The sequence below is a fragment of the Corythoichthys intestinalis genome, chromosome 19 (genome assembly GCF_030265065.1).
Source record: "Corythoichthys intestinalis isolate RoL2023-P3 chromosome 19, ASM3026506v1, whole genome shotgun sequence".
NCBI lineage: Eukaryota > Metazoa > Chordata > Actinopteri > Syngnathiformes > Syngnathidae > Corythoichthys > Corythoichthys intestinalis.
The window spans coordinates 23532549-23547043 of NC_080413.1; the positions used below are offsets into that span (position 1 = coordinate 23532549).

At 39.4% G+C, this 14495-nt stretch overlaps 1 protein-coding gene across 1 annotated transcript; it reads right to left on the bottom strand.

Moving 5' to 3' along the window:
• Positions 1-513: 513 nt before the first annotated feature.
• On the bottom strand, positions 514-13401 carry LOC130907682 (serotriflin-like). Its single transcript, XM_057823047.1, has 6 exons — positions 13306-13401; positions 13105-13195; positions 9337-9479; positions 3448-3542; positions 3062-3144; positions 514-694 (listed from the first exon to the last, which is right to left on the bottom strand). Exons 1-6 carry the CDS (start codon positions 13315-13317, stop codon positions 567-569), a joined length of 552 nt encoding a protein of 183 aa, XP_057679030.1. The 5' UTR covers positions 13318-13401; the 3' UTR covers positions 514-566.
• Positions 13402-14495: the final 1094 nt, after the last annotated feature.

Sequence of the window (14495 nt, forward strand, 5' to 3'; positions counted from 1 at the left end):
CTTATGCTTTTTTATTTATTTATTTTTAGAACTACAAATTAAACTATAAGACCCTCGCAATGCAATTAGTGTTACAAGTTGTTTTTATGTAACAAAATTTCATTCATTAAAATTTTTTTTTCCCTCTTTTGACGGAATTAGATTATATTTTTTTTCTTTCGAAGATTCATCATGACACACTTAAAAAGTCATAATTTTACTTGGAAGTAAGATTCGTAATAATTGTTAGGATCTTACACTGGCCTCCTACACATTGGCACGCACACTTTATGAATAAAATAAAGTTGAAATAAGATAAAATATTATACTTCTGTTTGCATTTTGTTGTGACATTATTATTTACAATAATTATTAATAATTAGCACAGTATTTATGATGAATATGGACAATATGCTGGAATTTCTTCATATTCAAATTTGATTACAAATAAATCACAACTATTGTTTGAAAAAAAAAAAAAACGATTTCAACAACATTGAACAAAAGTAAAGAATCCACAACAAGGACTTGGCATGCAAGTTGTATGATGTTCATTTATTCATTGTATATTTTTCAGTTTGAGTCATTTAGGAAATCTGAGAGCCGCACTTGCAGGAGGCGGGACACCAAGAACCTACATTAGGGTGATTGCACCCCCACTGCTGCTTCAGCTCAGGACAGTTGCTGTACTGGTCAGTGTAGGGACACGGGTTGGCTGTGGAGGAATGATATCATAAAGTGTTGATATGTGTTAACACACTCATCGGCCACTTTATTAGGTACACCTGACCAATTTAACTTTGACCAATTTAAGCGGCAACTCAGTGCATTTAGGCATGTAGACATGGTTTAAGACAATCTCCTGCAGTTCAGACCGAGCATCAGTATGGGGAAGAAAGGTGATTTGATTGACTGAATGTGGCATGGTTGTTGGTGCCAGAAGGGCTGGTCTGAGTATTTCAGAAACTGCTGATCTACTGGGATTTTCACGCACAACCATCTCTAGGGTTTACAGCGAATGGTCCGAAAAAGAAAAAATATCCAGTGAGCGGCAGTTCTGTGGGCGGAAATGCCTTGTTGATGCCAGAGGTCAGAGGAGAATGGCCAGTCTGGTTCGAGCTGATAGAAAGGCAACAGTGACTCAAATAACCACCCGTTACAACCAAGGTAGGCAGAAGAGCATCTCTGAGCGCACAGTACGTCGAACTTTGAGGCAGATGGGCTACAGCAGCAGAAGACCATGCAGGGTGCCAATCTTTTCAGCTAAGAACAGGAAACTGAGGCTACAATTTCCACAAGCTCATCGAAATTGGACAATAGAAGATTGGAAAAACGTTGCCTGGTCTGATGAGTCGTGATTTCTGCTGCGACATTCGATGGTAGGGTCAGAATTTGACGTCAACAACATGAAAGCATGGATCCATCCTGCCTTGTATCAACGGTTCAGGCTGCTGGTGGTGGTGTAATGGTGTGGGGAATATTTTCTTGGCACTCTTTGGGCCCCTTGGTACCAATTGAGCATCGTTGGAACGCCACAGCCTACCTGAGTATTGTTGCTGACCATGTCCATCCCTTTATGACCACAATGTACCCAACTTCTGATGGCTACTTTCAGGAGGATAATGCGCCATGTCATAAAGCTGAAATCATCTCAGACTAGTTTCTTGAACATGACAATGAGTTCACTGTACTCAAATGGCCTCCACAGTCACCAGATCTCAATCCAATAGAGCATCTTTGGGATGTGGTGGAACGGGAGATTCGCATCATGGATGTGCAGCCAACAAATCTGCACCGTGTGATGCCATCATGTCAATATGGACCAAACTCTCTGAAGAATGCTTCCAGCACCTTGTTGAATCTATGCCACGAAGAATTGAGGCAGTTCTGAAGGCAAAAGGGGGTCCAACCCGTTACTAGCATGGTGTACCTAATAAAGTGGCCGGTGAGTGTAGATCGAACTGGAGGGCAAAAAATAATTTTTTAAAGAAATAACTGAGGCTAATAAAAGTGAGCAGAGCAGTGCTTCCCAAACCTTTCCTGAGCCAAGACACGCATTTTACATTCAGTTAAATCTAATGGACGACTACTAGACAATATTTCTCAAACTATTTGTGCTAACAAAAACACTTGACTGTCAAAAATTGAAAAATTGTCAGTTGGGATGTCCTGATCCGATCACGTGATCAGAAATCGGGCAGATCGCAGCATTTTTTATAGGATCGGAATCGGGTGAAAACTGTCGGGTTTTTAAATTTAAAAATTATATTTGTGTTTTTCTGCTTCATGCTTGTACAGCCTCTCACTCTCCCTCCTACTGCTTTTCTTGGTCACCAATGCAGTTGGAGTTTGGCAATTAAAGTTAACGATGATTGACAGGTTTGTAGCTTTGATCAGGCGTGTGAAAGCTCGGTAGTTCTACGATCAGAGGCTAACGTGTTAATCATCGTTTAGTCAATCTTCGTTGTCTAGAGGCTGTTCTCGGCAGCGTGAGTAAATTTGCGTTGACTCAGTCATATGAATTATATGAATGTTATGGAGACTGATTAAAAGTATGGTGTTAAAGGTGATGCAATGAAAAATATGAGTGCACCTACATTTTGTGTTGGTGCACCTTAAGAAAAAAGTGAGCCGCACCAGTTCACCCAATGCAAAAAATAAAGTGTGGGAGCCTTGGCAATATATTGAATTTCGCAATGTTAATTTTTTCCAATATCATTCATGCCTAATTTTTTAATAACTTTTTAAGGGCTAAAAAGTAACAAAACAATCCAGAAATACAATGGCGTTGGCGAAAGATACAAAAATTTGTACGTTTTATAATCCTGGAAAAAGCAGAAGAGGAAGTACTGTAAAAAGTACAGTCTTGTACTATGTTTGGAACAACAACTTCTTTTCGGTATCGGATCGGGACTCTGTATAAGCGGATTCTCAAAATCAGGGTACTCGGACTCAGGTGCAAAACATGCAATCGGGACATTCCTAATTTTCAGGCCAGTTCATTGAAATGGGATCATTTCCCACACCACATCCAATGATCTTTCACATACTAGATGTATTGAGGGTGAGTGATGCTACTTACTGCACAGTTTGTTTTCACAGGCATTGGGGCAGTCACCACAGGTCGGTCCCGATTTGTAGGGGCGGGTTAACTGGTAGTTTCCACTGAAAGGTAGTCCACGAAATCGGATATTTATAACATCAAACCTCTCAATCAGTGGTTAGCAACCCAAAAATGTCATCAATATTCTGAAGTTATTATTTTTGGGCTCCTAAATGAGAATGTTTTAATTTGCTGGTCATTGCTAGATTTTTATTGAACACTGACTAAGTTGGGTTTTTATTATGAAGAACAAACATTAATTTTATTCTACACAAATCTGTAATATTCAATTCAGTCATCATTATTGTTCAAATATATCTGTATTTTTGGTTTGTATTTGGAATAGTGGTGTTTCATGTACTTACGGTGGGCAGTAGTGGCAGACATAGAAGTACTTGTAACGAGAGTTGGGACAGTAGGCCATAGCGCAGCCAAGCTGGTTGGAGCTGTACCAAACAATCTGAGAAGGAAAACATTGACGACAGTGTGTGGGGAGGACAAGTATTTGATACATTGCCGATTTTGCTGGTTTTCCCACTTGCAAGCCATGTAGAGGTCTGTAATTTGTATCATAAATTCTCTTCAACTGTGAGGGACGGAATCTAATACAAAAATCCAGAAAATCACACTATAATTTTTAAATAATAAATTTGTATTTAACTGCATGAAATAAGTATTTGATACATTACCAACTAGTAAGTATTTTGGCTCTTAGTTCTTTTTTAAGAACCCCTCCTGTTCCCCACTCATTACCGGAAGTAACTGCACCTGTTTGAACTTGTTACCTGTATAAAAGACACCTGTTCACATGCTCAAACAAACAAACTTCAACCTCTCCACAATGGCTAAGACCAAAGAGCTATGTAAGGACATCAGGGATAAAATAATAGACCTGCACAAGGCTGGGATGGGCTACAGGAAAATAAGCAAGCAGCTTGGTGAGAGGGTAACAACTGTTGGAGCGATTATTAGAAAATGAAAGAAGTTCAAGTTGATGGTCAATCTGCCACATTCTGGGGCTCCATGCAAGATCTCACCTCGTGGGGCATCACTGATCATGAGGAAGGTGAGGGATCAGCCCAGACCTACACGGCAGGACCTGGTCAATGACCTGAAGAGAGCTGGAACCACAGTCTCGAAGAAAACCATCGGAAACACATTACGCCGTCATGGATTAAAATCCTACAGCGCACGCAAGGTCCCTCTGCTGAAGCCAGTGCATGTCCAGACACGTCTGAAGTTTGCCACTGACCATCTGGATGATCCAGAGGAGCAATGGGAGAAGGTCATGTGGTCGGAAGAGAGCAAAACTGAACTTTTTGGTCTAAACTCGGCTCGTCGTGTTTGGAGGAAAAAGAAGGATGAGTACAACCCCAAGAACACCATCCAACTGTGAATCATGGAGGAGATAACATCATTTTTTGGAGCTGCTTCTCTGCCAAGGGTTCAGGACGACTGCACCGTATTGAGGGGAGGATGGATGGGGCTATGTATCGCCAGATCTTGGCTGACAACCTCCTTCCTTCAGTGAGAGCCCTGAAGATGGGTCGTGGCTGGGTCTTCCAGCGGGACAACGACCCAAAGCACACAGCCAAGGCAACTAAAGAGTGGCTCCGTAAGAAGCATGTTAAGGTCCTGGAGAGGTCTAGCCAGTCACCAGATCTGAACCCGATAGAAAATCTATGGAGGGAGCTGAAAGTCCGTGTTGCCCGGCAGGAGCCCCGAAACCTGAAGGCTCTGGAGAAGATCTGCATGGAGGAGTGGGCCAAAATCCCTGCTGCAGTGTGTGCAAACCTTGTCAAGGACTACAGGAAACGTTTAGTATCTGTAATAGCAAACAAAGGTTTCTGTACCAAATATTAAGTTCGATTTTTGTGATGTATCAAACACTTATTTCATGCAATTAAATGCAAATTTATTTTTGTATTAGATTCCGTCCCTCACAGTTGAAGAGAACTTATGATACGAATTACAGACCTCTACATGGCTTGCAAGTGGGAAAACCAGCAAAATCGGCAGTGTATCAAATACTTGTTCTCCCCACTGTAAGTATTGTATATATTTATGTAGAACGTCGGTGTAGATATACACAATACATACCTACGAAAATTCAAAAAAACATACTGTATAATGCTCCATATAGAAATGAAAATATTTCATTTTAAATTTGAAACAAATGAACAGAGCAAAGACTTGTGTTAAACTACAGGTTAAAGCCTGCCCTTTATCCTGGCTAACTCCAAACCTAATACCAGCAACGAGTCCGCAATTAAATGCAGTAATCAGTCAGCCCGTATACAAAAAAAAAAACCTATAAAAATTGGGCTTCAAGGATCAATGGATGCTAGCCGATGCTAAATGCATAGTGTAGCTGCCATTTTTCGAGACAATCGGTTTACATTTTTTCTCAATTGCTTTGGTACATTTCTCAGATCAGACTTGGAATTCTCAAAACTACTTGTTCAATCCTCACAATATTGCATCACTAGTGCACATCAAAAAAGCAGTTTCTCATTCCTTTGAGCAAGTTGCAGATGTTTTTATGCATCCATGCAAATGATTTTGTACAATTCTCTTCTGTTTCCTACATTATCAGTTGCACCTGCCATGATGATCAAAATGGATTATCATGAGTCTCAATTGAATATTCTTTCATTCTTGATTCAGCTCAAGCTGTGTGCAGACGCACTCCTCCGAGCTCCCAAGAGCAACTTATCTCAACCGATAAGCGCTCAGGGCCAACTCAGGGCCAGCAAACTCCACTCCCAGTATGGCTCCAAAGACTTTGAAATCTGGAGACTTGGATGAAATAAAATCCTCCATACAGAAATTGGAGGTCTCCTCGACTGGCTTGATTCAAAACCAGAATCAAGAAATTGTCAGAGAGCTCCAGTTAATGCGCGCTGAAAACGAGAAACTCAAGCAGGCGGTCGAGGAGAGAGATGTTCGTATCAAAAGGCTGGAAATTTTGACTGACGATCTCGACCAGTGCCGACGCGCAAATGAGCTCATCATTTCGGGATTACAACTGACGCTTAGCCCAGGTGATAAGGTGGCGCAACTGGCAATTGCTAAGATGAAAGAGTATGGAATAACCATGGAACTGCTGGACATCCGTCGCTGCTTTCTGCTCCCACCTGGGGGGAGAGGACCGGCGACGGTGCTCATGAAGCTGTGGGACCACAAGACAAAGACTGCCCTGCTTAACCAGCGCCGCCACCTGAAAGGCTCGAAGATTTTTTTATGAATGACAACTTGATTCGCCGAAATGCCGAAATTGCAAGAAAAGCACGTCAACTCAAGAAAGCTGGGAAAATGGGCAACACCTGGGTCTCGGTTTGCAGGATCCTTATCAAGATGCAAGATATGAAGATTAAAGCCATTAGGAGTCTTGACAAGCTGATTCCACTTGAAAATTAATGATGACATCTGAAACACACTTCGATTAAAACTGGATGAACAGATTGAAGAGTGTCATGATGACCCAAATGAGTAGCTTGACACAACTTCTACAATAGCTGGATAACTGTAAATATTACACAGCGGACCAGTATAACAACTCCGTGGATGTGGACGGTAAGCTGAAACTTATCAACGGCAGGAGTCTCTACAAGAATTTTGAACACATTAAGGATTATCTACTAAAGATAGCAAAGGCTCTGACTTTAATTTGCACGGATATAACATGGCACAAATGAATCGGGCATCTAAAAGGGGAGGGGGTGTCCCAATTATGATTGACAATCTCCTGGAATGTATTACAACTGAGCTCCTTATCCCCAATTGTAAAAACAATTATCTGCTGTGTCTACCGAGCTCCTGATTCAAATGTCCAGCTTACTGAGTATATGGAAAAGATACTGTTTAAAACAAATAATAAGCATAATAATAATTTGTTATGGAGACATTAATCTTGGGATGAAATATGTACAACATGTTGTTTGATTTTCCTCATACATTCATGTCTGATGAAACTGTTACAGTGATCTTTGTGTGCGCCAATTGTTGCCACCATGTACACATTAGCAATTTACCCATTAAAGAGACTTATAAGAGAAGCATTTTGAGTCGCTACTCACACCTGCTGTGATAACACATAATCACTTTTGCAACACACATAGCCACAACAAAATGTTCCCACAGCAAATAGATGCTAGAATGTCAGAGACATGACAAACCATAACCTTGTACGCCCTGAAATACAGACCACTAATCTTGTGCAAGAGACTGCTGTGTCAACAACCGCAATCGAGTTGCTTGACTAGACGCTGAGTTATTGTAAACCCAGAATGTTGATAATGTTATTGTACAGTTTGTGGCCATGTGATGTATGTAACTGTACCATGTCTGATTGCAGAATGCAATGCAGAACAAATCGAATACCATTTGCAGCCACCACTGACAGTCATGGTTGCTCAACTTCTCATCATGCATTTGGGCGGAGCAGGAGACATTCTTTTTCTTAGTATAAAATTACTATAACTTATAGTCAAATTTATCTTTTAAGAAATGAAAACATTAAGAGGGGTTTTAGTAAAAATTACTATAACTTGTACTAACATCTTTTAAAAACTTCAAGTCTTTCTATCCGTTGATCCCTTTAACAGAATGAATGTTAATAATGTTAATGCCATCTTGTGGATTTATTGTTATAATAAACGAATACAGTACTTATGTACAGTATGTTAAATGTTTATGTTCGTCTTGTGTCTTATCTTTCCATTCCAACAATAATTTACATAAAAATATGGCATATTTAGAGATGGTTTGAATTGCGATTAATTATGATTAATTAATTTTTAAGCCGTGATTAACCCGATTAAAAATTTTAATCATTTGACAGCCCTAGTAAAAATATAAACTGAATCTTGTCCAGTCTCTTGCAATCAATATCCCACACACAAAGGTGTAACAATTTTCATCAAAATTTATGTACACCATCTTCAGCATCAGAGCCATCCACCAGAATAATTGTTCAATTGAGAGCATGTCTAAGCAATTTGACTGTCTTCTGGACGTAAGAACGTTTCATTCTGACAGCACTGACATATTCACTGACACAGAATAGATAGAATAATTTGCGCGATAGACGACGTATTTTGCACCGAAAACTGGCTTTTGCGAGTTATACATGTTGTTTTGCTACTTGTGCGACATGTTGTGGGGATTGAACGAGTAGTTTTGAGAATTTAAATTCTGATCTGAGAAATGTACCAAAGCAATTGAGAAAAACTGTAAAGCAGACATGTCCAAAGTCCGGCCCGGGGGGCCAAACGCAGCCCGTGGTCAAATTTCATCCGACCCTTAGCCTCTGTCATGAAATCAATAATGTCTGTGCCGCACACAGACCTAATATATAGCTCAGTAGTACTGCTACCAGCATATGAAGTAGCTTACACACTAAATGCTGCTTCTCATTTACCCACTAAAGGCACCAGCACTCTAAGCAACATTACCCCCGCGTGACATTTTACTCCCAATTTTCTAAAATGGCGACAATCAACAAAAAAAAAGTTGACCGCGAGGGCCGATGCTTCAAGGATAGGTGAAAATTGGACTATTTCTTCACTAAAATACGCAAAAACTGTGTCTGCCTCATTTGCGAAGAGAGTCACTGTTTTTAATGAGTTCAATGTGAGGCGATATTACCAAACAGACACGCTGACATGTACGACAAGATTACAGGGAAGATACGTAGCGAGAAATTGAAGCAACTTTAAGCTAGTTTAATTTTACAGCGAGAATAGATGAAAGAGAACGCCACAAAGGCAAGTTGCAACACTTAGTGGAAATTATTGATTAAAAAAATAATAAAGCAAATGTGACACACAGAATGGCCAGCTAAAATTTGCTTAAATATATTGTTCTACGTAAAGGACGTCAGCCAAGGTCGGCCCCCCACATTTTTACCACACCTAATCTGGCCCCCTTTGAAAAATGTTTGGACACCCCTGCTCTAAAGTGACCACAAGAAGAAGAACAACTATGGTAAGTGGTTTGGCAGCTTGCCCTCAGCCTGCAAAAATGGTATAAGTGTAAGATCCCTGCTATTTTCCAGAAAATGTGTAAGATATTAGGCAGTAAAGAAGGCCATCCTGGGATTCAAACCCAGGATCTCCCATTTACTTGATAGGCACTTTGCCCAAATAAGCCACAGCGGCACATCCTAGTGGTTCTTGTAAATACAGTACCTTTTGGTCAGATTATGTCCCTTCTTGTTTCTTAATAAAGTAATGTGTTGGTTCATACTGTACCTGTGTGAAATGTCCAACAACTCTTCCGTTGACGGACCCCACTCCGTAGCGCCAGTCCTTCACCTCGTCGTACCAAGACTGGATGGCGCCACTCCAGCTGTTTTTGTAGCTTGCCATGTACAAGTTCTCTCCACAGCCGCTTGCTGCAACAGAAAAAGGAAAACAACTTAATCGTACTATTGATTCTTTGCTACTCCTAAATGTCAAAAAAGTGTGTCCGTGAGTTAGTGTTTGATCATTATATCTGATTGGCCCTATGATAAATACAGTGAGCATAAAGATTTTTAAAACAAAGTCAAGACATCCATAAAATGTATTTCAGTTTCACTAGGGTAAAAAATTAAATGTCCAATTGTATTCCATATTAATTGTATTAACTCATTTACGCCTATCACTGTCAATGGCAAAAAAAAATAGTTAAGTATAATATGTATTGGTCAAACAACCACGCTTATTGTTTTCATACAGTGGGGTAAATAAGTATTTAGTCAAACACTAATTGTGCAAGTTCTCCCACTTGAAAATATTAAAGAGGCCCATAATTGTCAACATGGGTAAACCTCAACCATGAAAGACAGAATGTGGGAAGAAAAAAAAAGAAAATCACATTGTTTGATTTTTGAAGAATTTATTAGCAAATCATGGTGGTAAATAAGTATTTGGTCAATACCAAAAGTTCATCTCAATACTTTGTTATGTACCCTTTGTTGGCAATAACGGACGCCAAACGTTTTCTGTAACTCTTCACAAGCTTTTCACACACTGTTGCTGCTATTTTGGCCGTTCCTCCATGCAGATCTCCTCTAGAGCAGTGATGTTTTGGGGCTGTCGTTGGGCAACACGAGCTTTCAACTCCCTCCACAGATTTTCCATGGGGTTGAGATCTGGAGACTGGCTAGGCCACTCCAGGACCTTGAAATGCCACTCCTTTGTTGCCCTAGCTGTGTGTTTGGGATCATTGTCGTGCTGAAAGACCCAGCCACATCTCATCTTCAATGCCCTTGCTGATGGAAGGAGATTTTCACTCAAAATCTCTCGATACATGGCCCCATTCATTCTTTCCTTTACGCAGATCAGTCGTTCTAGTTCCTTTGCAGAAAAACAGCCCCAAAGTATGATGTTTCCACCCCCATGCTTCACAGTGGGTATGGTGTTCTTCAGATGCAATTCCATATTCTTTCTCCTCCAAACATGAAAACCTGTGTTTCTACCAAAAAGTTCTATTTTGGTTTCATCTGACCATAACACATTCTCCCAGTCCTCTTCTGGATCATCCAAATGCTCTCTAGCGAACCACAAACGGGCATGGACGTGAACTTTCTTCAGCAGGGGGACACGTCTGGCAGTGCAGGATTTGAGTCCCTGGCGGCGCATTGTGTTACTCATAGTAGCCTTTTTTACTGTGGTCCCAGTTCTCTGTAGGTCAATAACTAGGTCCCCCCGTGTGGTTCTGGGATTTTTGCTCACCATTCTTGTTATCATTTTGCGCCACAGGGTGAGATCTTGTATGGAGCCCCTGAATGAAAGATTATCAGTGGTCTTTTATGTCTTCCATTTTCTAATAATTGCTCCGACAGTTGATTTCTTTACACCAAGCATTTTACCTATTGCAGATTCAGTCTTCGCAGCCTGGTGCAGGTCTACAATTTTGTCTCTGGTGTCCTTCGACAGCTCTTTGGTCTTGGCTATAGTGGAGTTTGTCGTGTGACTGACTGAGCTTGTGGACAGTTGTCTTTTATACCGATAATGAGTTAAAACAGGTTCCATTAATACAGGTAACGAGTGGAGCCTCGTTAGACCGCGTTAGAAGAAGTTAGACCTCTTTGACAGCCAGAAATCTTGCTTGTTTGTAGGTGACCAAATACTTATTTTCCACTCCAATTTGGAAATAGATTCTTTAAAAATCAAACAATGTGATTTTCTGTTTTTTTCCCCACATTCTGTCTCTCATGGTTGATGTTTACCCATGTTGACAATTACAGGCCTCTCTAATCTTTTCAAGTAGGAGAACTTGCACAATTGGCAGTTGACTAAATACTTATTTGCCCCACTGTATATATGAAGAATATTAACAGTTTTGGCAAATATCAGCATTCGACAAGAACTTGCTAGATTTTTACTCACCAACATAATTTTGTCAGCCTGCCCTACCGTCCAATGTTTGACAAAATATATTTCTGACTTTATAAGACTTTATTTCAATTCATGTTTAACTATGAAAGAATGGACATACTAAACTTGATACATAGACTTCATAATGTATTGACGGGGTGTGGGGCCGATTCATAGGGGGCCTACCTTCAAATTAGTGGCTGCCATATGTAAACAAAGAGCTTTTTCCCTTGAAAATTCTTATGACTAAATGCTTAAATCCCTGAATTCTTTTTAGACATGGACGTATTACAGTCTCTATTCTTGGTTAAAAGCAATAATAATAATAATAATTAAAAAAAACAAAAAAATCAGGCAGTTAGCATTTATTTTACGTAAATATGTCAAATGTGCTGCTAGTCTTTAAGTCACTGTGGCGGCCCCCTTAGTACAACAAAGAGCTTTTTGTGTTGAAAATTATTGTGAATAAATGCTTAAATCCCTGAATTCTTTATAGATATGTACGTAAAACGGTCTCGATTCTTGATTAAAAGCAAAAAACGGGCAGTTAGCAGTTATTTTACGTAAATATTGCGAAGTATAATGCCAATGCTGTAGCAGCTAATTACTCCCATTCATTTTTTTCACGTTTCAAAATGCATGCATGGTACAAAAAATATAATAATTACCTTGAATCCTTGAACGAATCACTCCTGAGACAATCCTTCCTGTTTGTATGCAGTACAGTTTTCGTACTTTTTCAACCTAAATCCGACTGCTGATGACGTGGAGTGTCACGTCAATATATTATGAAGTCTATCCTTGATAATTAAAATAATGTTCAAAAATTAGGGCTGTCAAAATTATCGCGTTGACAGGCGGTAATTAAATTTTTTAATTATTCATGTTAAAATATTTGACGCAATTAACGAACATGCCCCGCTCAGATTAAAATGACAGCACAGTGAAATGTGTACTTGTTGTGTTTTTCGGAGTTTTGTCGCCCTCTGCTGGCGCTTGGGTGCGACTGATTTTATAGGCTTCAGCACCATGAGCATTGTGCAAGTAAATATTGGCATCAACAATGGCGGGCTACTAGTTTATTTTTTTATTGAAAATTTTACAAATTTTATTAAAACGAAAACATTAAGATGGGTTTTAATATAAAATTTCTATAACTTGTACTAACATTTATCTTTTAAGAACTACAAGTCTTTCTATCCATAGATCGCTTTAACAGAATGTTAATAATGGTAATGCCATCTTGTTGATTTATTGTTATAATAAACAAATACAGTACTTATGTACCGTATGTTGAATGTATATATCCATCTTGTGTCTTATCTTTCCATTCCAACAATAATTTACAGAAAAATATGGTATATTTTATCGATGGTTTGAATTGCGATTAATTGCGATTAATTAGATTAATTAATTTTTAAGCTGTAATTAACTCGATTAAAAAATTTAATCGTTTGACACCCTTATCAAAAATACAATGAAAGGTTCAATATCTTCTATATGACTATGGAAAAAATATAGCATTCTTGCAGAAAATACAACCTTTATATAAGATGTAAAAATGCCAGTTAAGTTAGATATGTTTGTGATATTTCGACTCTACCCTTATCATTTTTTCAATATAGAAAATTGGAACACCGTCCCGAAACAACTTACTACTGATCTTCCTTTGGTCGGGGGAGCTGTGTTTCATGGAGCAGGTGTTGGCCCACCTTTGAGCATTGGCTGCAGCCTCGCGATTCCAACTCTGTGGAGAAACAGTACACATACATAACACATCATTTCAATTGATTAAATTCAATGATTTAACAGACAGTGGAGGCTTATGATCAATGCTTTATTCACTGAGACATTTACCATTTTCAGCATGTTGCTCGCGGTTGGCTTGACATTTCTTCTGAGAGTATTATGCTTGTTCACAATCTCAGTCTGATCCGAAGGCGAGGTCAAGACGCTCCCTAAAATTCAAGCAGCATTGAATGATATTGCTAAAAGTTTACAAATGACGTTACTAAGCAATAATGTAATCAACTCACCATCCTTGTTGTTGGTCCATCAGATATGGAAAAATAGATATTGTAGAATTAAATAACACATAATGACAACCCAGATTTTTTGGGGGGGGGGGGGGGGACTTACAGCCTCAAGCTCCAGGGCATCCTCCGTGGCAGGTGACACGGCTGCGCAGAGGCCCAAAGCGCACAGGAAGGTAAAAAGCAACAGCTTCATGGCTAAATCCAGGACTGGCACCCACTGAGGGCCACCGTTCGGTTTATATACACTTGGGAACAATTGCCACATCAACACATGGTCTTCAAGGGCATGACTTTTCCAGTTATTCCTGTTGTGTTATGGTGGCATGAGGGTGGGACCCAAAACGCAGCAACGAAGAGTCAGAAAGTAAAAAAGGAACTTGGTGAGATTTGGTGGCACCGCGGATCTCTCGACAGAGTCAGGCACACAGCATTTCATCAACAATCAACCAAATTATACTTAATTAGTGTAATGTATCTTTCCATGCAGAAGATATATTGGCAAAACACAAATGCCTTCGTCCACAGTTCAACTTTCTACAACATTTTTGTATGTATTGCTTATCAAAAACTAACACTGATAATGCTGTAAGCAAATGCTAATCTGTAAAAATTCTCACTGTTACATCACCAAGCAACAAAATTCAGGTTGTCTCACACCCACATTTCCCAAAATCGGTACTCATCTATAGACACATTATTATTAGGGCTGTCGAACGATTAAAATTTTTTGTCGAGTTAATCACAGCTTAAAAATTAATTAACTGTAATTCATTGCAATTCAAACCATCTCTAAAATATGCCGTATTTTTCTTGTAAATTATTGTTGGAATGGAAAGATAAGACACAAGAAGGATATACAGTGGGGAGAACAAGTATTTGATACACTGCCAATGGGAAAACCCATTGGCAATGTATCAAATACTTGTTCTCCCCACTGTATACTGTACATTCAACATACTGTACATAAGTACTGTATTTGTTTATTATAACAATAAATCCACAATATGGCAT